Source organism: Magallana gigas, chromosome 1 (assembly GCF_963853765.1).
Source record: "Magallana gigas chromosome 1, xbMagGiga1.1, whole genome shotgun sequence".
Taxonomy (NCBI): domain Eukaryota; kingdom Metazoa; phylum Mollusca; class Bivalvia; order Ostreida; family Ostreidae; genus Magallana; species Magallana gigas.
Window position 1 is genome coordinate 11483688 of NC_088853.1, and position 27724 is coordinate 11511411.

Sequence of the window (27724 nt, forward strand, 5' to 3'; positions counted from 1 at the left end):
ATTTTCTGTTATGTAATTAAATAAATCGAATTCTGCAATAGTAAAATTCCTGAAAAGTAACAAATTGATTAGAACATGTCAATAATAATGAAGAAATCAATACTAGTATTCTGAAATTAAAATATTAAAAACCTATAAAATTTCACTCTACTACACATGTGATAAATTATATATATTAATACAAATATCAATTTCGTCAAGAAATTGTCGGATATATATATATATATATATATATATATATATATATATATATATATATGCATTGCTACTGTAATATAAGACAACATTTAATCAAATGTTTCTTTTTTACTTGACTACGATGTTCCAACCAAAAATTGAAAAATAACCAGCACCAAAGATTTAAAATAAAATTAAATAAGCGTAAAATTGTCTCTGTGTACTGTTTCTGTACTTTATAACGTCGCTTTTTTTTTTTATAAATTTGGAAAAAAAAATACCTATACAGCTTTGTCTAATATTTTAACCAACATCATTCTAGGAAACTTCATTCCATTTCTAAGAGACGTCGACCCTCGTTGATTTCTATTTGATTAAACATAAAACAGTTTAAAATATCCCAACAATTAATATCTGAAATTTTTTTTTATTTCAAAATGCCCCTTATTGATCATTTTTTATCAAAATCTTTATTGCACAAAAAAGTGTGTTCATAAAAGCATATGAGATTAATTTCGCCAAAAATGTAAACAAGTCAGCAATCAGAAAGGATACTGTTTTGATTAGTAGTAACCATGACATCCCATATTAAGCCTTAAAACTCAAAAAAAATATCGCTCGAGTGAATGACCTGTTCTTGATTTCCTGACCATGATTTCTTATAAAATTAGCATTTTTTCATTTCAATCAATTTACTTTATAGTGTCTGAAGATTCTCTATCCCGACATCAGATATATTGATAACAATGCTACGTGCTCTTCGACAACAAAGTCATATCCATATCAATATTTGTATACTGCGCTAATGATAATTGAGATAGAGTTCCAAGTTTGTATAAAAACAAACAATAAAACGTAAGTTACGTATTAGTAACTAATTAATATTTAAACACATAAATTTGTTCTTAAATGGTGACTGTCAACAAAACGAAAATTCATTAAAATTGGCACAAATTAAACCTTTCTGACATATTGTCCTCTTTCAGCTAGCATATTTTCTTCATAAGCCTCCTTGACTGGAGGTCCCGTATAAATGTCGTTACCATTGTGATTAGCAATCAGCGGTGCTGTTTCTGGGGATTTACTGTTGCTTTTCTTTCGTTTGCCTTGTTTTTGTTGGTTCCTGATTCTTTTGAGAAATTGAGGCTCTAAATTTCTAACCTCCCTTGTTAAGAGTTCTTCCTCTGAGTCAACATCACGTGACAAGAAAGAAACAGAACTACGGTAATTTTGTCCAAATTTGTACGGCGCACGCGCGATAAAATGCGATAAAGTTGTGAATCTGTGGACAAGCATGCAAGAGAACTGTAGAACGAAAAGGAATCCAAAGACGATCAGAAATAGTAAACCTTCAACGAAAAAAGGTCAAATGTTAGATCAATGTTATTTTGTATCAATATTTCGTAAGTTAAACATATTTTGAAAATTATGTATCCTTGTAATTTTGCAATGAAAGCATTATTGTATAAATAAAACGTAGATAATGTGACGTACTAAGTGGGTTGGTCCCTGCAATTTGCAGATCTATACTGCTGCTAAGAGTCATGATAATGACGATCCAGAGACAGTTGACAATTCCAGAGACCATCAGCCACTCGTTCCTAAGGTTCTGGAGTTTACCTGGAAAGAGGTTTTTAGTAAGTGTTTATTGGGTGCGTTTTTAAAGAACAGCAAATAACGCCCCAAATTCCAACCAAAATATTAGCAAATAAAACATTAGCTTTGAGAAAGTGTATAAGTATATTGGTACCTTTTAAGATCTCCTCAAATCCGAATGCGTCAGAAGCTGGTTCCAGACATGCCCGGATGAGGTCCTTCCAGAATTTGTTCTCCTCCTGGTTAACACTCCTAAGATCATGTAAGAAAGCCTGACTGATTTCTTCCTTAAATTTGGTGATCACTCTCTCGTCTGAAAAGTAAAATATTCAAAACATGTAATAAAATTCAAATCAAGAAAGAAACATGTACTATAATATGTGTCATCCTTTTTTTTATTTACACCATTTTTGTTTTACCGTGTGTAGGATTTCGGAGTCGTTTGATGGCGTCCTGAAGTCTTCGAACATGACCTAAAAAGTCATTAACAATATGCTTAACTTTGTAAAAAAAATCTGTCATTTTATACAATATTTTTGAACATATATTGGCTCTCCTCAGTCAAATGTGTTTGTACAGATACGGTTGCAATTTGAATGTAATGAAGACAACTTATTTTCAAACTTTAGCATCAAAATAGAGGGCTAATTTCCCATACTAAAACACGTTAAAATTACTTTCATTGTAAATGTTTGACTATTGTACATTTTACTTTTGCAGTATTGATACTTGTTGCAATGATGTCGGGCTGACTATACGAATTAAAGTAAATACTACTTGCGTTTCTTTTTTCAATTATTCAACAAACTAATCAAGCCAATTTCAATCGTTTTGTAATATATGTTTACATTAATTCAGCCAAATATCTTTTTTCATAAAGTTTATCAACATTAAAAATAAACAATACAGTTTTATAAGTAGACATTTGCCGTTTAATTTATATTTTAAGATTGTTCTACCATCTTACTGTTGACATACATATTACCGCCTTAGCCTGTAAATGATATTTACCCGGTTTTGTTATGTTGAGGTCCTCATTGATCTCCTTTATAGTAAACGACTTGAGGGCCTCCATGTCCCGCACGGTCTTGATTTGATTTCTCCGGAAGTTTGGTTTGTACTCCTCCAGTCCAATCTGATGTAACCAAGAGCTAAGGTCTTTCTGCAAAAAGCAAAAGGTTTATAAACATCAAAGTTGACGAAGAACATATTTTGTTGGATTCACCCTTTAAAATAATAGGAGTCTTACATTGATATACACGTGATTGTACTTTAGAGGAATTCTTATTTTTTTATGTTTCAGAACTAATTATCTTTAAAGTGGTATGGGACACTTCCATATTGTGACGTATTTCCGATCGAAATCAATAATTGATAAACGTACAATTTTATAAATGTTTTTACCCCCGAAATCATTAACTAACAATGTGGCGCAATTGGTTAGAGCGTTAACCACGAATCTGTAACTCCTGAGTTCGAATCCCGCTAGGCTTTTACAATTTTCACATATCCAAGTATTTTTAAAACAAATATTTTGTTCAAATTTTGTAAAATTTGAAAATTCAATACCGTTGGGAGCATTTTGATTATAATGTACTTTTATTCACGTTAATATCGACATGTGTTCCATGCCACCTTAAGTGTAAAAGGTTACTTTTTTAAAATCTAGTCTTTGTTTTGAATATGATATTTTGGGAAATTTTAAGTTGAAATTATATACATTGCAAAGTTTAGAAAATAACAACAACAATGCTACTAACCGGAACATCTACGGGTATCGTGAATTCCGGTATGTTTTGTATTTTACGATACAAGTTTCGCCTCTGTGCTACCTTCTTTATTCCAAGTCTCTTCAAATCGACGTCAGTCAGCATGCTTAGAAAATTTGTGTTTTCATAGCCGTTGTCTTTAAAAAGTTTAGCATACTCCTGGAAAAGCGTTAAAAACAGTAAAAAAAAAATATCGTATGCTTTGTATTAACTTATGTGGAAGAAATGTTTACATAAATATCATTTTTAAACTCACTAAGATGAGTTTATTATTTTTTCTATTTATTGAAAAATCATTCCTATATTTCATTAATAGATTTTTTTCATTATATAAGTAATGAGTGTTTTCCATTGTATATTCTCTCTATATCCTTCTCTTTTTTCTCTCTCTCTCCCTGTCTGTCTGTCTGTCTCTCTCTCTCTCTCCACGCTAAAACATAAAGACATACTAACCTACACTGTCTCACTCACTTACATTTATCCTTTACATACCTCCATGTCTTTGGGAAGCCAATCCTCTACAGCAGTTGGATCTAGCTCATCGTATAACTCCTCTTCCTCATCACTGTAGGACTCCTCCTCAACATCTACAAGTGATGTTATGCACCTATCAGCATTGTTAATACTAATTTAAAGTTTGATTAATCAATATATGTTTTCTCAGATTAATAACTGATATCTAACAATGCGTATATATTGATGAAACATAGAAAAAGTGTTAGGCATACATCTTATAATGTGAAAAAGCAGAGGGGATGTTCAGATAGTTTATTCATTTAATGTATAGGACTAATGGGACCAAAGCTATGCAGAACATACGAATGTCATAACTGTATGTGTTTCGTTTTGCAAAATATAATAAGAAAGATAAATAAAACTCGACAGAACCTTTTTTATTATGAACATTTGGTTTAAATTTGAAAACAAGGTTTATGTTAAGACTCGTACACAACTTTAGCATACTTATTACATCTTAGACAGTCTTTTTGTTAAGCCAGTTTTTTAATTACTTGTATAAAACTACTACTTGACCTCTTTGATTACTACACTGAGGTATTAAGCACCATATTCTTACCTCCTAGACCTACTTAATATATAGGTTTTTACCCTTCTGGAGTATAATATACGATACATTTGGTGACTAACTGATAATTACGTAACTTTAAGTACATTAAGATGTTTACCTTCGTCCTTCTCTTCGTTTACCTGTTCCATCCGCTGCTCAACACTTTGAGATCTAGACAAACTTTTACCTGTTACAATAATTAAACAAGATATTCTAACTAAATTAAACATTACATATTACCAAGACCAGGAACAAATTTATTCTAATAAAACGTTCGTAGAATATTTTGTTTATTTTCTTTAAATATAACATGAAGCGATAGATCATGAGCAGCTATTTACCGCCAAATTTTAACCCAGGGCCCAGGCTTTTGGAGAGGTTTTGTGGTTGACCTGAATCGGATTCTGATCTTCTCCGCTTTGACTTTTCATCTTGCATGTCCACATTTGACGGGTTCCCTTGTGTTTCCTTTTTATCAAAGCAGCTACAAATATTGGCCATTAAATAATAATAAATAAGGTGCGATGTAAAAACACGCCATCACAGAAAAACAAAATAAGGTGTCGGTAAGGGCAAAAATGCTGTTAGGTGCTACATGATATTTCTCAAAACAAATGTTGATCGTATTATTCCCATTTTTTTTTATACATATGAGGTCATTCAAGACAATTAACAAATAATTTAAAATTATGATTTTTAACAATATATGATTTATATAAGATTGATCAAATTCAAAGGCGTCACTTACAATAATAAATGTAATACAGAAGAAAAAAATTATGCGTCGGTAATGGCAGTATGGGAGTTACTTGTGTAAAGAAATGCAATCAATAAATCAAGATCAAGAACAAATGTTAAATGTATCATTTTATTTTCTTTATCTCGTTGATGTCATTCAGGACAACCAACTGGTAAAGCTTACAACATACATGTATCTTAGGGTATTTTTTAAATATTATCAAATTGGAAGGCGTCACTTACAAGAATATTTTCCTCATCACTGTTTCCAGACCATCGTACCAGGGCTTCGTCTTCTTGACACTGTTGTGATCCTTCTCTTCTCGTGTCCCTATATTGATTAAGAAGATTATCAATTTTCTGATTAAATGCCAATGAAGAAGACAGACATTAAAATTATCATTAAGCCATGTGCATTTGAATATGAAATTCATTGTCCAACTTAAAGCAGACAACCAAAGGCGCTAACGTTTGTAATGTGCCATAATATTTCGTTTTACAGTTTTCTGTTTGGATACCAGTGAATAAGACAAACATTTAAACATTATCATTTAGCCATGAACATAAGAATAAGACACTCATTTTCTTATTAAATTAAAAATACTGATCTAAGAGGATACTTTAAGGTAGACTTACCCCAGGATCTATCGGTTATATTGACCACGCTGTATATATTGAGCACTAGGTACCCGGATGGCAGACAGAGGAGGTAGGTTATGCCGTTGAGCAGACAGCTAAACTCTGACGGGTGAAGCATCCCTGTGAGGAGGAACACGGCGATCAGGAGACCGAGGTACAGCGTGACGAACGACACGGGGAAATCGTCGCTAATGGCTGGAATACATTAAAAAGGGTAGAAAGTAATTCAGACTAATTCATGTTTAAAGATACATTTAGATTAAAGATTTAAGAAGTCTCGAAGAAATGACTAACACACTAAGTTTTGAACGGGAAATCTTAGCAACTTTCTTTTTTAGAAATCTTACAAAGCAAATGCGACATTGCGCAAAAAATCCATATATATATTTAGAATTTGATATTATCATAACATCGCAAGTAGAAAATATAGGAAAGAAGGTATACTTTGTGACAGAAGAAATATAGTTCATTGGTCAGAATAGAATTACCTCCCGCTGGTAATTCGGTTGTTATAGTAACAGTAATGTTATTCTTGGTTTCTGTCTTAATGTCTGGACTAAAAGCAATCAGATCCTCCGCTACCTGTTCAGCAATTCCAACCACGACTGCTGTCATCACAATGGCGTACAGGAACGTGATGATTTTGCCGGACTAGTAAAAAAAAAAATAGCATGGTTGACCAAAAAATTGACCGATTTTTTGGGGGGCGCATATTATTTAGTGTTTTTGTTTGAATTAAAATTATAGCCTGATTTTTCTACAAGTACAACGGTACATTTAATGTTATCGTGCCCAAGATAAACCGCCGATGGCATGGAATTCACACACAAGGAGGTGTATATGATAAACGTACATAAGAACAAGATACATACAGGATACAGTAAGATTGATACATGATAGGAGAGGATTAATGATACGTCAATAAAAATATTTGACCGATGTCCACGAAATATCTGGTAAAAGTAAGTTATGATGATCAAAACCCTCAAAACAGTTGCATAATGAACAGTATCATTACATTAATATTACACGTCTTCGAACGATTTGATGTATCCGACATTCAAGTTAAATTATAAGTTACTCCCATTGATTTCATTTTTATGCATATAGCTTGCACCCCCATTCCTTCACATTGCTCTGAAAAATTCAAATTTAGTATATTTGTTACATTAAAAGTTTAAAATTTATCAATTTAAACTTAACTATAAAGGGGGGTAAACTGTTATAGTTAAGTTTAAATTGATAAATTTTAAACTTTTAATGTAACAGTTATAAGTAACATGAATCAGCAATTCATGATATTTCACTGTTCAATTAATTGAAAAATGTTGTTATTTGAAATAGAAATTCGTGCGTTTATGACCTTTAATTACGTATCAAAATTTAATAATTGAAATTAGTTTAACTAATTTATTTTGTTTAGTGCGATGAAATATCTTATACATTCTTTTAACCTAAAATGGTATTCTTACATAAATCTTATTTAGACTAATTTTCACTCCCAAGGTTTACTAGCACATCTTATGTAACACATAGAATGTCATTTTACATTAAAGAATTTTTGACAGGCTGTTAGGTAGTATTGTAAACATTTCGTTTTTCGGTTTCTTTGGAAATAAATTCTTTGGCGCATTAGCTTGACACTTCGAAATTCCACGTAGATAAACTTATTTATTTTGTTTCGGCTTCAAGTTAATCCTGTCTTTGTTACAGGTCTTCTTTGCGGAAATACAAGTAATTGTTGTAACACCTTTTTGGCTTAGTTAACAGTGTCAAGCATCAAAGAAATTTTGCCGAAATTGGGCGTTAACCTTTTTAAAATGAGTTACCTGATTGGTCAATTTCAAGTCCGTAGAGTGACCGCGTTGGTAAGTGATTTTTACGAAATCTCTTTCCGATTGCGGCTCATCGAAATAAACATCTTTTAATTAATTTCTACGGATTTTGATTTTGATTCCTCAGGTATTGTGAACGTGAGTTCCTCACATAGTCACAAATCTGCTGAGCTATTCCCCAAACATCACGACGGTGAAAACCAGAGTGTGATATATTTACATTTTGTAAAATTAGAACCCCCCCCCCCCACTCGTAAAAAAATCATTGCGTATGAATGAACCATTATAACTTTCAAGATAAGTTTGGTTCGTATTTGTTCTACAACTCATTATTCAATATGTACAGGGGTATAATAAATATGTCACCTGCATTTGCCATGTTTCGTTCATGAAGAGACATATTCCGGCATAGATCACACAGACGAGGATCTGTAGAACTACCGCCCACACAACGTTTATATCCCAGGCATAATTCAGACCACCTACAAAAATAAATACATAAAAAATAATTAAAAATCAAAATAACTAAAGTGAATAAAGAAGCTTCAATTGAAAGCGATCATGATAATGATGCATTTTATGGCGACGAAAAAAGGGTTTAACAGAGAAAACAGTACTTGCCTGCGACAATGATGATGACCGTACTGGGGCCTATAAAAGTAGAGGTCAGGAGAAATATCTGATAGATACAGAACAGGTAGGACACCCGGTGGTTCAGGGTACGAATCAAGCTCCACTCCTTGATCAGAGATATAATGTTAGCCAGAGTGGAGGCGATCCAGCGGCGTCTTTGTTTGTAGAATTCCTCAAATTCCTCGGGGCAGTATGTCTCGTTTTCGGAGGCGGCACAGTACTCAATTCGCCACCCGCTCTGTACCTGTAAGAAATTAACAATTGCAACATGCCATAAAATCATGTATAATTATGCAAGAATTAAAAAAAGAGATAAGAAGAGTACGATCCGCCGCCCGTCCCAGACCTGTAAATTTAAAACAGCATGCTGTCAAAATCATCAAAAATAACCAAGAATTAAACAATTTGATCTGCATCTCACTCTGTGCATGGTTTAAAACAAAAAGACGCTAAGATATCCTGATAAAAAGAAAGAATAAAAAATCAATCAAGAAGTCGCAAAAGTCAATATGATATACAAATCGAACAGAATGAAAAAACAACTCGATCAGCTTCACCGTGTTTGTGTGTATTACATGTACAACAAGCCGCCTGAATCTTTGAAATATAACTATTTTTTATTAACAAAGCGCTTAGTACCTGTAAGTTACAGACAACTTACCACTATATTAGTTCAGTTATAGCTGAAATGAAATTAAATCTCGATTTGTCACACCTTATTTTCCTGTAAACGTGAACGAAAACTCAAAATCGTGCCGCTGGAAAGGACAAAAATATTAGGACTGATCACTAAATAAATTTAAGTTATAAAAAAGGTAAGTCTTATAAGTTATTGATAGTAATCATTGCTGGCCAAATACTGACCATGAGTGTGCAGAGCCATCTGTCCTCGCCCATATCTTTAATTAGAAATTCAAACGCCCTTTCAACACTGGAAGCGTACGTTGGTATGATATCTTTCAGGGCTGAACACCTGTACACACTAAAACATCCAGGGGCGCACAAAACCGACCCCAGAACGTGTTCCGCAGCCTGAAATACACCATTTTAAAAATAAACATGCATCATTTCCATCATCATTTTAAAAACCGTCGTCGCCATTGTAATATCTAACCAGTATTCTCGTTTTAATAGCTAGCTGCAGAACTGTAGCTTCACAGGAGGTTCGGGTTGACGGACCATGGAGCTAGAGGTCCAATCATATAAAAACGGTATGTTTTAGGCACAAGTATTTGCGCTTAGTTCTGGAGTAATTAACCTAAATAAGGTTAATAAGTCCACGGTCTTTCAATCCGAATTTCTAGTAGAGCTACATTTCAGCAGCTATTGTAAAGGTAGATACATTTCTTGAAATGCAAAAAAGAAAATGCAAGATAACTAATGTCCAAACCTTTTGAAACCAATGTCCGATCGCGTATTCGAATTTCTGATACCACACAAGTGGGCCTTCACCGAGTGGATAGGTGCGTGCGCATACAGCTCCAACGGAGGTGTCTCTCTTCATCAGATCAAGCAGAGCCTCTACTGACTCGGGGGTGAATTTAACGTCGGCATCCGTCGTCAAGATGAAACAGTCGGAGTCTTTTACTGTTTAAACATTCACTATTCTCTTTTAAATCCTCATTTCATGTAATGACCAGTTAAATATCATTTTGAAACTCTCTAACCTTTTTTTTTTGTTTTACACTACTTACAAATTAAAATTGAAGTAAGTACTTGGCCTTGGATATATATACTGTAAACATGACAATAATAGCTCCCGTTTTATTTTCGTCCTTTTTACCCTTGTTATCAGCGGACAAATTTAAGACGTAGCGAATTCCAACGTCCTCATTAAATTAAATCTCTTTAAAATCAACTGCGTGACTTGGCGAGACTGTTTTCAAAAATAACACAGGGCGAAAATAACCCTGAATACAATACATAATTTAGTTAGCTTGCGCCATCAGTGGTAGCATCTAGTTATTTTTTAAATAGATCTTTACTTACCAATTGGATTCCCATCCCGGTCCACGTGTTGCTTGCTCAGGAAATCAAGAACATACGACATATACATAATCTGACTCCATCTCTTCTTTTTCTTAACCTGGAATTAGAACTATACGTAAACTCAGTAGTTACAATGGCCCTAAATTCTAGTTTTCAATATTGTGTGTATGTACCTTTTTAGGATCTTTCATGTGTATAGTAAATGTCATTCCACAGGGACCCGGAAGTTTCCATCCTAGTCGTAGCCCGTAAGGTGTCGTTGTTTTCGTGCAAGTCAAGATGTCATCAATATCTGGTACAATAAAACAAACTTGGCTTAAGACATGTGCAGCAATAGATATCAAATAATTGATCAACTAGGTTTTGATTTTGATATCTAAAGATTTATTTTTATAAAAAGAACCCTTTTTTATACTTATTTCCTAAACATTTTATTCTCTCTCTCTCTCTCTCTCTCTCTCTCTCTCTCTCTCTCTCTCTCTCTCTCTCTCTCTCTTTTTTTTCTTTCTCCACTCACTTAGAGCATCTTTCAGCAGACTAATTAACTGTAGAGCGAATTCGGTCAACTCGTCGCCTCGGACAGCTCCATCTAAGAAAACATGAGACTCAAAATGGATTTTGGCTTTGTCTGACGTGGCTTGACTGATCTTTCCGATAGATTCCAACAACTGTTGCATCTCCTTTCTACTCTGTAATAGATCAGTACAAACTGAAGCGATAATTTCCTGCCATTGTTTTGTTTAGCAAAGTGATCTTCCTATTGCTTAAACACGCTACCTCACGGTACATTGTTGTGCAAATATACACTCGGGTTTTCTCGTCTGACCTCGTTAAGGTCTCGTCGTCATCTTCCGTTTCTTGGCTTAACTTCCTGTTTAAGTACATCCACTGTTCCAGCATGACGCTGTTGTAGGTAGGTAACCAAAACAACTAGATATACCGGTAATAGAATAACAGTATAGTAGGGAATCAATTCATTACAAAGGCACATAAACTTAAATGCTCACTGTATCAGGCATTGGATAAACAAGAGTAACCTAAATAGACAGATGGATTTCGTGCTTAATATAATAATTACTCCACAAGAGTTGAAGAAAAATATGATAAATATTAAAATTTGAAACGACATGATTATAGTTTTGATCTGAAAGACAATTGTAATTTCAAAGGAAAAATACGCGGATCAGAATTGCTAAGAGAGGATATTGTAATCAATTGTTTTTTAAAGCAAGAAAGTTTATTAATATTTAACACAAATTATAAATTTAAACTCATCTTGTTTCTGCTGATTAGTTTGTTTTGGGTTTTTTACTCACCTGTATTTCTTTCAGTAGCACCAGTCTTTTGACGCTCCAGAAGAGTCTGCCATAAACCAAACAGATTGACAAAGTAGTAAGTACCATCGCGCCAACACTGAACACTATGTATGTACTACTCTCACAGTAATCACTAGTCCCGTCCGATGCGTTACGAATATAAGTACACGAAATCGAGACAACAAGCAAAACACAGGAGACGGGTGACGAAAATATAAGAGGCATCACGAAGGCTCCGCGATCCATGCACGTGTGACACGCGAACACTGCAATGACGTAGGCAAGAACACTTGTGGTTATGTGTACAATAAAGAACCAAAATAGTCCATCAGTGTCCCACTCCAAATGAAAGTTCCAGGCGTCTATGAAATTCATGTTTCCCATTCCATATTGTACAAGAAGCGAGCTCACTGCAAAGATGAACACAATTTTGAACAAAGACGAAATGAGAAGTATTTTCCAGACCACTGCATTGTCGGATGTTATATTGTTAATTGGGTCGTGTTCAGTATGTGTACTCGCCATAGATATACCGCTTGACATTGAATTGAAAGAATTGTAGTCCGAACCCGATGAAGGACCTTGAGAAAAATGTCCGGAAGAATTACTTCTGTTAATTGACCCTGTTGGTATTGGTTGGTTCACAGTTGTGACAGGGGTTCTTGTGAGACCGTATATTTTCTTATTAAGGTACGGAAGCATTGACAAAAACACGATAATAACACCAACAAGACTCCATGCGTCCTCATTGGATTTCTTCACGTAAATATATATAACAAGTCCAACCCCTGCAATGGCCAACATCATTGAAAGGAGCGAAAACGTGCGGAAAAATGAAATGTCACGGTTTCCCTTTTTGATGTGGAACAGTATGGGAAGGACAAACCCGATCTGCATCGCACTGACTCCCGAGGCTGGTGAACCCGAGGCCAGGGTTTTGAATATAACGATACAGAGGCCCGTCGATTCTAACGCTGCTGTCAAAGCAATCTAAAACGAAATGGGGAAATTGATATACTTTGACACCCCGAAATATAAATTACGTTACTTAAATAAAAATATCATTGATATACATATATTTATAATATGTTTTACGGTGTAACCGTTTGGAGGGCGAAGCCAATATAAATGGGGCTATATCAGTAGATGCCCTTTCATCATCTCTGGCATGTCATTTCATAAATTGTTTTGTTTGGACTCAAACTTATTGCTTGTTAAATTTGTTCAAGCCCGGCCCTGATATGCTATAGACTATAGTCTGCCCCATGTTACTGTTTTCATAACATTTTGACTATGTTATAGAAACGTACACAGCTAATTATTAAAACATCACCTTTTTTTTACTCAGAGATTTTCACAGGAAAGAAAAACAGATTTCTTATGGAAATTTATCTTTTTTCCATTCCGAAGTCTCTTGGAACACCTCACACAATTTTTAAATGCTATCATCCAGATCTTATTTTATATCATTTTAACAGTCGCTTTTTCAGCCGAACAAGAGAGAGAGAGAGAGAGAGAGAGAGAGAGAGAGAGAGAGAGAGAGAGAGAGAGAGAGAGAGCAAGGAAATTGAAATAAAAAACCTATAAACAAATTTTCAATCTGGTATGTAAATAAATATTGTTTGAACCCTGAAATATTTTATCTTCGCTAGCCAATGGTTTCTGATCCGCGCCGCTCCTGGAGATCACAAACCCTTGGCTAGCAAAGGTAGGTATATTTTTGAATAACTAATAATGAAGCAAAAAATCTTGGGACAGTTAAAAATTATTTTGATTCTATCAATATACATGTGTATTATTTTGATGTCTTATTGTCTAGTCTGAAGTAATTTATACATATATTGGATAATACCTGACTGCAGCTACATGTAGTATCTACATCGCAGATCTCTGGATAATTTCTGAGCATGAACTATTTTAACTTTTTACTCCCTTATTTTAAACATGTTAAATGTATGCATAAAACATGAATTAAAGAGTAATGACGTATATTTTTTTAAAATAAGAGAATCAATTTATCTGGTGAATATTTCACTTGTATGAACAGATATTAAGATTATTTTTGGTCCCTAACATCACTAAAATTTGTCATCCAATTACACTGAATTATGAAACATTCACTGATTGATTTGTGCATTAAAACTAGAGAATTGAGATAGTACCCTAGCTAATTCACATCATAAGGTGCAAATGTATATTGTACATACCGTGGTGTATAATTTAATCTGAGTTTGTCTGACAAATGTCTACCATTTAGTGTGCAAGGCATATTTATGATTGTGAATGCAGATCAGTACTTCCTATTATACATAATTTTTAAGTACTTAAAATGCATATTGCTCCAAATAATCTCCCTATTTGCCTTTATTTTTATGGCATATTGGGGGTAATTTGAACATCTATTGTATTTTTAAATCATATACGAATGGTTTACACAGTTTTATTTTTTTAGGGGGGGGGATTAGAATGGGGAAATATTTTACAATGTGTCTGTCAAAGATTAGGATGTCTACAAAATTAAGTTTTGATTATCTTTTGTTTTATATTGAATTAGTTATTGGTGGTAACTGAATTTTTTTTCTGATAATTGATTTGGATTCTGGGAACGAAATGACCTGGGTATGAGTATGTTAGGCTACGATTTGAGAAACCTACACAAGAGGCCCATGGGCCACATCGCTCACCTGGGTATCATAAAATCAGCTTAATGGAGTCATTATACAAACTATCTGGACAATGTACAATAATACATGTAGATCCTGTATAAATAAAATCCATTTTCCCCTGGATATTCTTATGTTTATAATCATTAGTCCCTTTTCTAAGAGGATGATTTTATAGTCATATCATATGTTGAGTATTGCAGTCCTCAAAATATCCTTAACAATAGTTTATATATGGGATATAAACGTACATCAAACTCTGAACCTTCTCGTGAGGCCAAATAATTGTCCTGGGGCCAAAGTCTTAACAATTATAAAGAGTCATCTGGCTGATTAGTTTCTGTGAAGATTTTTAAAGATTTACCCTATATATTCCTTTGTTAAACTTTGACCCCCCATTGTGGCCCCACCCTACCACTGAGGATCATGATTTTCACAACCTTGAATCTACACTACCTGAGGATGTTTTCACACAAGTTTCAGCTTTTCTGGCTGATTAGTTTCTGAGAAGAAGATTTTAAAAGATTTACTCTATATAATCATATGTTAAACTTCGATCCCCCATTGTTGCCCAACCCTACCCCCGGGGGTCATGATTTTCATTATTTTGAATTTACACTACCTGAAGATGCATCCACACAAGTGTCAGCTTTCCTGGCTGATTAGTTTCTGAGAAGAAGATTTTTAAAGGTTTACTTTATATATTCCTATGTAAAACTTCGATCCCCCATTGTGGCCCTACTCTATCCCCGGGGGTCATGATTCTCATAACTATGAATCTACACTACCTGAGGATGCTTTCACACAAGTTTCAGCTTTCCTGGTTGATTAGTTTCTGAGAAGAAGATTTTTAAAGATTTACTCTATATATTCCTATGTAAAACTTCGACCCACGGCCCCACCCTACCCCGGGGGTCATGATTTTCACAAATTTGAATCTACATTACCTGAGGATGCTTCCACGCAAGTGTCAGCTTTCCTGACCGATTAGTTTTAGTGAAGAAGATTTGTAAAGATTTACTGTATTATAATCATTTGTTAAACTTCGACCCCCCATTGTGGCCCCACCCTCAGGTGAGCTAAAAAGATTAAGTTTACAATACAATAAGTTGTTAAAGTTGGTTTCTGGAAGAACAGACTTTGAAAATTTTTGTTAATAAATATTGACAATTTTTTTACTTTTTTAATCTTTAGTTTTTAAGATCTGTGTACAAACATAGAATTGTGAGCAAATCTTTGTATCTTGCTTATAATTCGAAGCTTAACACTCAAATATGGTTAGTAAATAGAAATTGTAAACAATTAAACACAAGAAACATGCACTACATGTATAACAAATAAAGAACACAATTTAATTTTTCGAAATGAATCATATATATATACATGTATATACCTACATATTTCCGTCAGCGATATCAAACTCTATTTAAACTGAATAAACTCGAGAAGATGCCGAGCATCTCAACAAAACCTATTGCATCAATCTACCATTACGCAAAAGATAATGCCGAATTACCGATAGAATGAATTGTATTTCAGTACCCCTACATCAGATTTTGCTTAATTTGCGCAGGTAAACAGTTAACTGTTTGATTTACCGAAGTCTCTGTTTGATTTGATACGTAAAAATCACGAAATACAGACGATAGTTTCCAGGTTACAAAGCGTAAATAATGAAAACGAAACGAAAATCAGAACAAGCTAACACCAACGTCATGTGTGAAAACTGTCAACACATTGAAATATTTAGCCTCAATTTACTTCACAAAATCGGCACCAATATATTTTGCATGTTTCAAAATTTCCCTTCATACGCGAACTGTTGCACAACAAGCAAATTGTTATGATGATCAGCTGTTTTGTGTTTATGTTTATGTGTGACGTCATAGCGCGCGACAGGATGTGTAGTGTCGTCTGCGAGGTTAGAGAGACGCAAGGGATCGGTGAGAAAAGACGTTGAGGAATCCTCGGTAATTCGGCCATGCCGTGCGGGATCTAGATATAACTGTGACTGTTGGACCGTCTTTTACTTTCTTTGAACTGTGATCCGTCTGTTAACTGTGATCTTCCTGAGCTGTGAACTGTGATTCGTCCGTGTGCGCGTACCGACCTGTAAAACTGCACCGTCCTGTCGCCATTCAATCAGCTGAGTATCTGTGAAACTTTGTTAAGATTATTTGATTCTGTATTTGTTTATTGTTTGTGTGTTTTGATATATATATGTAATCTATTAAATGTGTAAACGTTAATCGTTGTGACTGGTGTCTTTTGTAAGTGTCGCTATATTTAGAATTGGGGAAAGTTTTTAGGCTAATTTTAGATTTCTAGTTCGGCGCAGGTTACAAATTGGGGGCTCGTCCGGGATACCGAACATTCGGCATTTTATTTGGTAAATACTAAAAGGGGTCGATATCTCGAATATTTTTGATTAACTTTGTATAATTTGTTGAATTTTTTTTTGTAAACGCCAGTCAAAATGGTTTTTAGCTTAGAGGATTTTTTAAAATCTCCCGACGCAAGCAGGCTTCAATATCTGATAAAAGATGAACTGTTTTTGTTTGTAACAAAGTTTGGATTGAATGTGAAACGTAGTTCTACAAAAGCAGAGATAAGAAATGTTGTTGTGCAGTATTTGGTAGAAGAAGGGATTTTAGAGTCAAGTGCTATGTCATTAGTTGTTGAAGTAGAAAAGCCTGTGAAAAAAGATTATGAATTTGAGTTGCAATTTAAACAATTAGAGATAGAGCAAGAGCGAGAAAGACGTGCATATGAAAGGGAAAAATTTGAACAAGAGAGGTTGATTAGAGAACAGGAGAGATTGGCCAGAGAACAAGAGAGAGAGTATGAAAAAGAGAGAAGTGAAAGAGAACATGAGCATGCATTGACAATGAAGCAATTTGAATTTGACACTCAAAGATTGAAACGAGAAGAAGCTGAGGCAAATGCTAGATCTAAACCTGACTTTGATGTCGCAAAAAATATAAGACTTGTTCCTAAATTTCAAGAGAAAGACGTTGACAAGTACTTTATTCATTTTGAGAAAGTGGCACAAAATCTAAATTGGCCTAAAGAAATATGGCCACTTTTGCTTCAAAGTACATTTATCGGAAAAGCTCGTAAAATTTATTTGGCATTGTCACTGCACCAAAGTTCAGATTATGATATTATCAAAGAGAATGTCTTAAAAGCATATGAACTTGTGCCAGAAGCTTATAGACAAAAGTTTCGCAACTATAAGAAATTCAATGAACAGACTCATGTTGAGTTTTCTCGTGAAAAACAGAATTTGTTTGAAAGATGGTGCTCATCTAAGCATGTGGGTTCAAACTTTGAAAAGTTAAAGCAAATTATTTTGATTGAGGAATTCAAAAATTGCATTCATCCAGAAATTAGAACATATTTAGATGAACAGAAAGTTGAAAACTTGGAGCAGGCTGCTACTGCAGCTGATGACTATGCACTAACTCATAAAGGGTCATTTACAAAGCAGAGAAATTCAAATAATGACAATTCTCGCGGGCGACCAGACAATTTACAGGTAACACTTGGTTCGAAATCATCTTCATCCGAGCAAGTGAAAGTCACTGAAAAGAATGGCATGACTACCAAGTCAGGTCCTATATGTAATTATTGTAAGAGAAAAGGCCATATTAAATCAGAATGTTGGGCATTACAGAGAAAGAAATTTAATTCTGATAATCCCAGTCCCAGTGTCCTTACTTCTGTACAAGGTAAGTTTGTCTGTAGCAAGTTTGAAAACCCCCAAGTAAAGTCTGAATCTGATATTCTTAGGGAGGAATTTATACCATTTGTGTTTGTTGGTTTTGTGTCTGTAGATGGTACTGACTTGCATCCTATTAAAATTTTGAGGGACACAGGTGCTTCTCAGTCTTTGTTTCTAGAGGGCGTGCTGCCACTGTCTGAGAAGTCATATACTGGTTCCGATGTGTTAATTCAGGGTGTAGAGTTGGGATTTGTGAAAGTCCCTCTTCATGAGATAGGTTTAAGATCAGATTTAGTCTCTGGAAATGTAGTGGTTGGGGTTAGACCTACTTTACCTGTTAAGGGTGTATCTCTTCTGTAAGGAAATGATTTGGCAGGGGGCAAGGTGGTTCCTGACCCAGTTGTTTGTAATAGGCCTAGTATAATAGGGGAGACATTTATGTCCAATTTGTTGAAATCAGAAAGTCATACTTCCTCTGAGAACCAACATCAGCATGCATCTAAGGATGATGTGTTGGGTTTACATGAAATGTTTGATAAGACACCTCTTACTAGGGATAGGCTGATATCTGAGCAAGAATCAGATTTAGAAATTCAAGGTCTAAGTACCCAGGTCTTGTCTCCTGAGGAGGCAGAAAAGGTCCCTATTTGTTATTATAAAAATAAAGGTGTTCTTATGAGAAAATGCGTCCCCGTGATGCTCCTGTAGATCATGAGTGGCAAGTCCACCATCAGATAGTAGTACCTAGGGCATACAGACAAACAGTCATAGGTCTCGCTCATGACACGCCTATGTCAGGTCACTTGGGCATTAAGAAAACTTGCTGTAGGGTTTTGGCTCATTTTTTTTTGGCCTAAGATGAGAAAGGATGTAGTTGAGTACTGTAGGTCCTGTCATGTGTGCCAAGTTGTAGGGAAACCCAATCAAAAGATCCCTCCTGCTCCTTTAAATCCAATCCCTGCTTTTGATGAACCCTTCACCAAGGTCATTATAGACTGTGTAGGCCCATTACCTAAAACTAAGGTAGGTAATCGGTACCTGTTGACAATCATGTGTGCATCTACACGATTCCCTGAAGCAATTCCTTTGCGCAATATTAAGTCAAGAACAATTATGAATGCTTTGACAAAGTTTTTCACCAATGTAGGGCTACCCCTATCAGTACAGTCGGATCAAGGATCTAACTTTACATCCCAAGTCTTTAAACAAGTCATGTGTGAGTTAGGTATCAAACATCACACTTCAAGTGCATATCACCCAGAATCCCAGGGGGCTCTTGAAAGGTTTCATCAGACCTTAAAGACTATGATGCGTACATATTGTTTGTCAAATGAGAAAGATTGGGACCAGGGGATCCCCTATCTATTATTTGCTGTTAGGGATGCTAAACAAGAGTCTTTGGGTTTTAGTACCTTTGAACTTGTATATGGTCACACTGTGCGTGGCCCATTAAAACCCTTAAAAGAGAAGTGGTTAGGTCCAGAAACTGAGACAAGTCTGTTAGATTATGTGTCTAAATTCAAAGAGAAAATTTCTCAAGCATGGACCATGGCAAGAGAGAATCTAAAGGTAAGTCAGACAAAAATGAAAACTTGGTATGACAAGCATAGTAAATCTAGAGTTTTTAAGTCTGGAGACAAAGTCCTTGTCTTATTACCCATTCCAGGTCAACCATTGCGTGCTAAGTATTTTGGCCCATTTGAGGTCGAGCAAGAGGTAAATGATGTTAATTACATCATCAAAACTCCAGGTCGACGCAAGAGCAAACAGCTCTGCCACATTAACATGATTAAACAATATCATGACAGACAAGATCCACATTATTGCAAGTCAGAACAAGTAGTTGCATCAAACTCTTCAATTACATATACTACAAATCAGAACTGGTGTCATGATCAGTCTACACCAAAGTTGAAGAACTCTGACATTTTAGCTAATCTAAAGCTAAAACTTGCTCACTTAGATGACACTGAAAGATTGAAGCTTACAAATCTTATACAAGAATTTTCAGACTTGTTCCCTGATGTACCCCAAAAGACAAATTTGGTATATCATGATGTAGATGTTGGAGATTCATCTCCCATTAAACAGCATCCTTATAGAATGAACCCTGTGAAACAAGAACATTGTCATTCAGAAATAGCTTACATGTTAGAACATGACATAATTGAACATAGCAATAGTCCTTGGAGTTCCCCTTGTATTCTTGTTCCCGAGCCAGATGGTTCATTTCGGTTTTGCACTGACTTCCGCAAGGTAAATGCAGTAACAAAGACAGATTCTTACCCTATACCTCGAATTGAGGATTGCATTGACAAGATTGGTTGTGCCAAATATGTAAGTAAGTTCGACCTTTTAAAAGGGTATTGGCAGGTCCCGTTAACTGAGAGGGCTAAGGAGATTTCTGCTTTCGTTACTCCCAAAGGTTTTTATCAATATAAGGTCATGCCTTTTGGTATGAAGAATGCGCCTGCGACCTTTCAAAGAATGATTAATCATTTGATTTGTGATCTGAATGAGAGTGAAGCGTATATTGATGATGTGATTGTGCATAGTGATACTTTTGAAGAACATTTGTTACATATTCGAGCATTGTTTGTGAAATTGTCAGATGCAAATTTAACTGTTAGTCTTGTGAAAACAGAATTCTGCCATGCTATTGTAGAATACCTTGGTCATGTTGTAAGTAATGGCCATGTAAAGCCTGTTCTTGCAAAGGTTGATGCAATTGTAAAATTTCCAGTACCGCAATGTAAGAAAGAACTGATGAGATTCCTTGGAATGGCGGGATATTATAGGAAGTTTTGTCCCAATTTTTCAACTATTGCCAACCCATTGACTTGTCTTTTGAAAAAGAGTTCTAAATTTATTTGGAATGAAGCATGCCAGCAGGCATTTGAACAAATCAAAGCCATTCTTATGGTCTCTCCAGTTCTTTCATCACCACATTTTGACAAAGAATTTGTGTTACAAATTGATGCAAGTGATGTGGGATGTGGTGCTGTATTGTTACAAGAGGATGAAGATGATGTTTGTCATCCTGTAGCATATTTTTCCAAAAAGTTTTCTAAATGTCAGCGTAACTATTCAACTGTTGAAAAAGAATGCCTTTCTATGTTATTAGCATTGCAACACTTTGATGTATATTTATATTCGTCTGCTCATCCAGTAGTTGTTTTTACTGATCACAACCCTCTCACCTTTGTGAACAAAATGAGAAATAAAAATCAGAGATTGATGAGATGGAGTTTAAAACTGCAAGAGCATAACATTGTGATTAAACATATTAAAGGGAAAGAAAATATTATTGCTGATGCTCTGTCAAGAATTGTTGTAGATTGAAATTTTATTGTGTAACATTTTTTGTGTGTGTACTTTGTAATGTGTAAAAGTTTTCGTTTACTCAAACTTTTCTTTAAGGGGGGAGATGTTATGATGATCAGCTGTTTTGTGTTTATGTTTATGTGTGACGTCATAGCGCGCGACAGGATGTGTAGTGTCGTCTGCGAGGTTAGAGAGACGCCAGGGATCGGTGAGAAAAGACGTTGAGGAATCCTCGGTAATTCGGCCATGCCGTGCGGGATCTAGATATAACTGTGACTGTTGGACCGTCTTTTACTTTCTTTGAACTGTGATCCGTCTGTTAACTGTGATCTTCCTGAGCTGTGAACTGTGATTCGTCCGTGTGCGCGTACCGACCTGTAAAACTGCACCGTCCTGTCGCCATTCAATCAGCTGAGTATCTGTGAAACTTTGTTAAGATTATTTGATTCTGTATTTGTTTATTGTTTGTGTGTTTTGATATATATATGTAATCTATTAAATGTGTAAACGTTAATCGTTGTGACTGGTGTCTTTTGTAAGTGTCGCTATATTTAGAATTGGGGAAAGTTTTTAGGCTAATTTTTGATTACTAGTTCGGCGCACGTTACAAAATTCACCATAGTCAGATCGACCCTTTTTCGTATTATGTCATGGCTGCTTTAAACAAAGAACCTCGTTTTAGAAGTATGGAATACGAGTCTTGGTAAAATAGGTATGCAAACCCGGGCCGTGGCAAAATAAAAGCCGGGGCAGATCGGCAATCGTCAATTCCAAATACGCATTATTTTGCACCAATATTTACAGCGAATACAAATATACTAGTCCATCAAATATCCTGAAATTTTAATGAGACTGGCAGATTTATAACTGCCAATCTTTTGTTTTGCCCAGGCCAAGTCTTGCCTACCCATTTTACCGGATGCCGATCCCGAAGCTATTAAACTGATTGAAACACGCCTTTCCTTTATTATTATTTTCGCAATAACTCAGATTTGAAACAGAATTACCCCTTAATTTTTGCAATTTATATTTTCCTTCCAATAAGGATAATTTATGCTAAACTACGTTGAATTTGCCTCGGTAGTTCTTGAGAAGAAGATTTTTAAAAATGCACCCCCTTTATCTACAGTTTCAAGGTTTTCTCCGCTTTGAATATAGATCGGACTTTTATTTCTGCAATTTATATTTGCCCTCCCATAAGGATGCTTTGTGCCAAATTTGGTTGAAATTGGATAAGCGGTTTTAGAGAAGAAGTTCAAAATGTAAAAAGTTTACAGACGGACGGACGGACAGACGGACGACGGACAAAATGTGATCAGAATAGCTCACTTGAGCTTTCAGCTCAGGTGAGCTAAAAACGAATCCAATTGAAAGTTTGAGAAAAATCGTCTTTGGTGTTTTCAAATGCCCCAGTCACACATTCACGGATTAAATGCCGGATTAGCTACGGAAGCGATCCGGAATCATTCGTGGTGATATGAATTGACCCGTGGCGTTTCCGTCTGTTATCGTATCCAAGCGTAGCAATACTTCTATAGCTGCGACAATTTTTGAACATGTTCAAAATTCCACTACGGATGAAACCACCCTAGTACTTCTTTAGAAAAACTTACTAAACCGTTTTAGAACGTAGAAGTCCGTTTTAACTCCGTATAAATCCGTAGTAATTCGTATGTATCAGTTTGTATCCATTCCGTAGTGCATCCGTACTAACTCCGTATCATTAGATTTTCCGGTGTCAACCGTGGAAAATATTCCGTAGTAGAACCTAGGAGTTGATCTGTGAATGTGTGAATGGGGCATTAACGATTATTTGATTTTCCGGTGTCAACCGTGGAAAATATTCCGTAGTAGAACCGTTGAGTTGATCCGTGAATGTGTGACTGGGGCAAAAAAGTTATCAGAAAGCAAATTTAATTTAATTACATGCTGTTATTTTAATAACAATGGATTAAAACTGCTTCGCTGTTGAAACACGTTGTTTGCCTAATCAGTTGTCCTGAAATCCATTTGATCGGATCTAATGCAACTGTTGAAAGTTATAGGAAACAAAAATTTGTTTTCTTGATAAGGAATTAATTTTTCAAAAACACACTAGGTAAATTTGAATGTATTTAACACTTATTAAACAAAGCTGATAAATTATCACCAAACGTGAAGTTAGTGCGAGATTCAAATTCAACATGGATGCCGGTGATGTCACTGCGCGTGAAGTTATTCTTTTTTCCACCATCTTGGAAAAGTTTTTCAACTTCATAGGTGTAAAGTGTAATTTCTATTTTTAGACATACATGTATATACACGTGTTGTCTATAGGGAGAGCTTCGCTCTCACGGGCCCTTCTATTAAAAGTTTGACTCTGTATAGTGTCAAACTCAACAATTTACGTCGTATGTATATGCAAAGATATCCGATTAATGGGTATTAACAAATGGTACAACACCTATCTATAAAACAGCAGTGACATACATTTCTTTGGGCGTTGAAACGTCGTATATAAATTATCTATGTACATTATTGTGTAAATCAATGCTACATTAGAAAGCTTACCAGTCCTACTGCCTTCTTGTTTGGCCAGGGTATATCACTCCGTCCAATAATGTTCCAAATAGACCTCAGTAGAGATATCACGTTCGGCGCCACAAGTGTAATAAGACACATGAAGAACGCCTGATAGTTACGACTGGTCACTTCTTTCTCAATTTTCAGACCCTGCACAAGACCGAACAGAGTAATTTTACTCAAAACGAGGCTCGCTAATAATACAGCAGCGAATATCAAGGTAGTGGCCCATTTGAGAATCACGATGAGTTTGGTGGGTCCCTGATGTGGGGTACTCTTGTTTGTACATCGCTCTATCTTGGATTGTTTCTTCACACTCAGATAAGACACGTCCACTTCCTCCTCTTTTCGTTTCACTTTTACTTCCGGTGACGCCATCGTGTATTGCCCGGTAAGTTCAGCCCGCTCATCAACGGTTGGCAGTGGACTGGATGCAATCTACAAAATATTCTTTTTTTATTTTTAACTTTTTGAGTGGAATCTAACTGTTCTAACGTATGTGTTACATTTATCGCTAATGACCAGGCTCCGGGGCCATCAAACTTTGATGCGCTTACTTTCGTTCTCAGTCTTATTTTTTCGATTACTATTTATTTCTTTTAAAAACAGCGAGATCAAAGCTAAGCTCATCTGAGTTTTATTGTCCCTGGTCGTGCTCTAGTTCGCAGTATGTGTTAACAAATATGAAATGAAAGTTCACATATTTCACACATACATTTCACACATATATTAAATATTTACATCCACTAAGTATGATTCCCTCTATTTTCTACTGAAATTGATGGTAATTCACGGGTCTGTAGATTCAGTTCTACCAAGTATATCGATCAGTCGAAACTTTCAGCAACTTTAGAAAACCGGTGACTGCATAAAATGCATGTAATCATGATGATGTCAGACTCAAATTCTTATATAAGACGACTTCGCTACTATTTATCTAACGTACTGATGTATATTAACAATGATTTAGTTGTGTTAACTTACTTTAAACAATCAATTTTCTAGTATTCATCTGGTGGAATAAAGATGTAAAAAGGAACAATAACATGCTCTCTTCAATGCGCATTATGAAAGTAGCGATCATTGCAGAAAAAAAAATACCCGCGTAAGCGAATTATGTTTTTTTTTTTCTGTAATTTTGCAACTTTTATATCCTGCATAAATCACCACAACAAGCATTTTATTGTTAAAAAATACTAGGCACATATTGATTTTAGATAGATTAAATTTCTCTTTTACTTAAATAGTGGTGTATAGTACATACAGTTGTAATATTTCCTTATGTACATTCTGTATGTATCATACACCTGAATATCAACTCAGTGTACATAATAACATCCTTACATAAATCCTCCCCATTTACTCTGATCTTTGATCTTTATACTTATGCATGTATATTTTCAATCCTCTTGACGCTCTGCTATTTTTTTTTCATCATTTACAATGTTTTTAAAGTAGCGTATAGGCCTGAAGGGCCGCCTGTTTAAAATATACTTATTATTACTAATATCACACTTGAAAATGTATGTACATGTCACTATTAATAAATTATTTACTGTATGTGATTGAAGTCGTTTTAATAACCAAATTGTTCAAGTGAATTTGAATTTATTCTCTCGAATTGCATGGACGTCGGAAACGTTTTCTAATCATGAATCACAGAATCACATCATTATGACTGAGTCTTTCACACATATTATCTTTCAATTATTTTTTTTTTTTATTTTGCGAGTTACATTCATTAACGAGCATTTTGAGAGTATTCCTTGAACAATACATAACCCCCTTTTGGCACCCCAAATGTCGGTGGGTTTTTTTTAAGACAAACCCGACTGGATATGAAAAAACGATCATTTAAGATTACATTCTTCATCTTTTTAGAGTTCATTAGGTAAAACCACACGACGGCTTAGCACCTGTAACCCGATCAAAAATAAGAGAGATTTTCCAAAAAAAAAATTAATAAATAAATAAAACCAGCAACCTAAAAGTAACGCATTCAAACTCGATGAATGATGATTGTATTGTTGATGGAATGGTTTAGATAGATTGGAACGGAAAAGTCCGGTCTTCTCTTTTCTAACATTCACAGTATTACAACTTCAACTCAACCCGATCGTAAACAAAAGTCACATTTAAATACTTAGAAGCTACTCAGACAGTTTGAGATTGATAAACAATAATAACAAATATGGAAAACGAAGTGAGGACAGAATGACAAACAAACACACTACGATAAAGACCCCCCCCCCCCCACCCCACCCTTCCGACTTCTATAAGTAGGGAAAATTAGTCAAATTTACTCATTATATAAAATTACAACAAAATATTTTTTTTTATCCCTTAAACGGATCATTAAATGATCAGAAATAGTAATGTTTGTATTTAAAAAAATCGAGTGTGTACAAAATGCAGTGTAGATTTAAATGTACTTATCAGCGTAAAAATGTTTACCTGTAAACTTTACCTGGTGCACGTCAGCGAGTGTATGTAATTTTTAAACCGTACATCACTAGTTTTATATACTTACCCGATTCCTTTTATCTAAAACAATAGTTAAACTTTATCTGTTTATCGATCTTCTAATCAAACTTGACCGGCATATTAAAACAATACTCACCGACCGACTACTCGGGTCCATGGTCAACTTTACGTTTTAAAATGAATGTTGATTCGATGGATTTAAACACGGAAGTAAAATTAGAAATTGAACTTTAAATGAACGCTCGGCTGATCTCTCTACATTACAGAGTCAGGGCGAGTCGTTGTTGTTGGCCGCCATCTTTCTCCCTTATCTTCAAATATCCCCCTCTACAACTCGAGTTAATACATCACATGAATATTTCTTCCATACTTCCGGATCCGCCATTAATTGTTTAATTTTCAATTCATTGCTGTATCGTCTATCAGTCACATGAGCAGGGGAGGGGGGGGGTCTACCTTGTCGGGTTCATTTGTACTTATATCGCTGTCACGAGCATGCACAGGTATACACGGCGCTCGGGCGCGCGGTTATCTATCTTTTTATTTACACATTGTTCGATCTTTATCAAGCTTTATCAAGAATATGAGGTAGCTAGACATTACAATTAAACAATTTTGACAGGGACACATATATATGTTTTCGTTATGGTTGCCTCATCTGCTACCACTCTAAAAAAAGTTTTACTTAGTAATCATTTTTTACTTAAAATCATATTAATAAGTAATAGGTAATTACTTAACATTTACTTACAAATTTAAAACAATTACTGAACTTCATATAAATTACTAAATAAAAATATTTTACTTACATTTACTTAATGTGTAGAAATGTTTTACTAAGTAATTCCTTTTTACTGATTATTGTTATGAAAAAAAGGACAATCAATTACTAAAAACAAAACATGATTTACTAAGTAATTCCTTTACTGATATTTGTTATGATAAGGAACTATCATATACTTAACATGAATTACTAAGTAATTCCTTTACTGATATTGGTTATGATAAAGAACTATCATATACTTAAAGCAAAAAAAGACTTACTATATAAGTATATTATGTGAGAGAGAGAGAGAGAGAGAGAGAGAGAGAGAGAGAGAAAGAGAGAGAGAGAGTTTGCACACAGACAGGTTGGGCAATACAATAGGAAATTTGAAAGTGACTAGCTTTTCAGAAATGGCATAAATCTCATTTGCTTTCAAAAAGGTT

The 27724-nt window shown here is 35.0% G+C and overlaps 1 protein-coding gene across 2 annotated transcripts; it reads right to left on the bottom strand.

Annotated features, from left to right (window-relative positions):
* Positions 1–588: 588 nt before the first annotated feature.
* On the bottom strand, positions 589–26949 carry LOC105345033 (uncharacterized). Of its 2 annotated transcripts, none has more exons than XM_066082912.1 (23): positions 26652–26949; positions 24020–24469; positions 11759–12748; positions 11220–11372; positions 10960–11131; positions 10616–10734; positions 10443–10539; positions 9844–10040; positions 9318–9485; positions 8442–8697; positions 8187–8302; positions 6474–6636; positions 5983–6180; positions 5590–5677; positions 4950–5092; positions 4727–4795; positions 4035–4129; positions 3534–3701; positions 2785–2935; positions 2193–2246; positions 1928–2086; positions 1672–1797; positions 589–1526 (listed from the first exon to the last, which is right to left on the bottom strand). In XM_066082912.1, the coding sequence occupies exons 1-23, from the start codon at positions 26670–26672 to the stop codon at positions 1132–1134; spliced, it is 4548 nt and encodes a 1515-aa protein (XP_065938984.1). In that variant the 5' UTR covers positions 26673–26949; the 3' UTR covers positions 589–1131. The 2 variants fall into 2 exon arrangements, with proteins under 2 accessions (XP_065938984.1, XP_065938993.1); XM_066082921.1 differs by lacking the exon at positions 26652–26949 and adding an exon at positions 26486–26576.
* Between the last annotated feature and the right edge of the window lie 775 nt (positions 26950–27724).

Bases quoted from the DNA above. Each gene is read 5' to 3' on its own strand.
- LOC105345033 (XM_066082912.1), bottom strand. From the start codon at position 26,672: ATGGACCCGAGTAGTCGGTCG. The intron at 10,735-10,959 runs GTGAGTGGAGAA...TTATTGTACCAG, and splicing joins TCTGCTGAAAGATGCTCTAA to ATATTGATGACATCTTGACT. The intron at 6,637-8,186 runs GTGACATATTTA...TTTTTTTACTAG, and splicing joins ACGAAACATGGCAAATGCAG to TCCGGCAAAATCATCACGTT.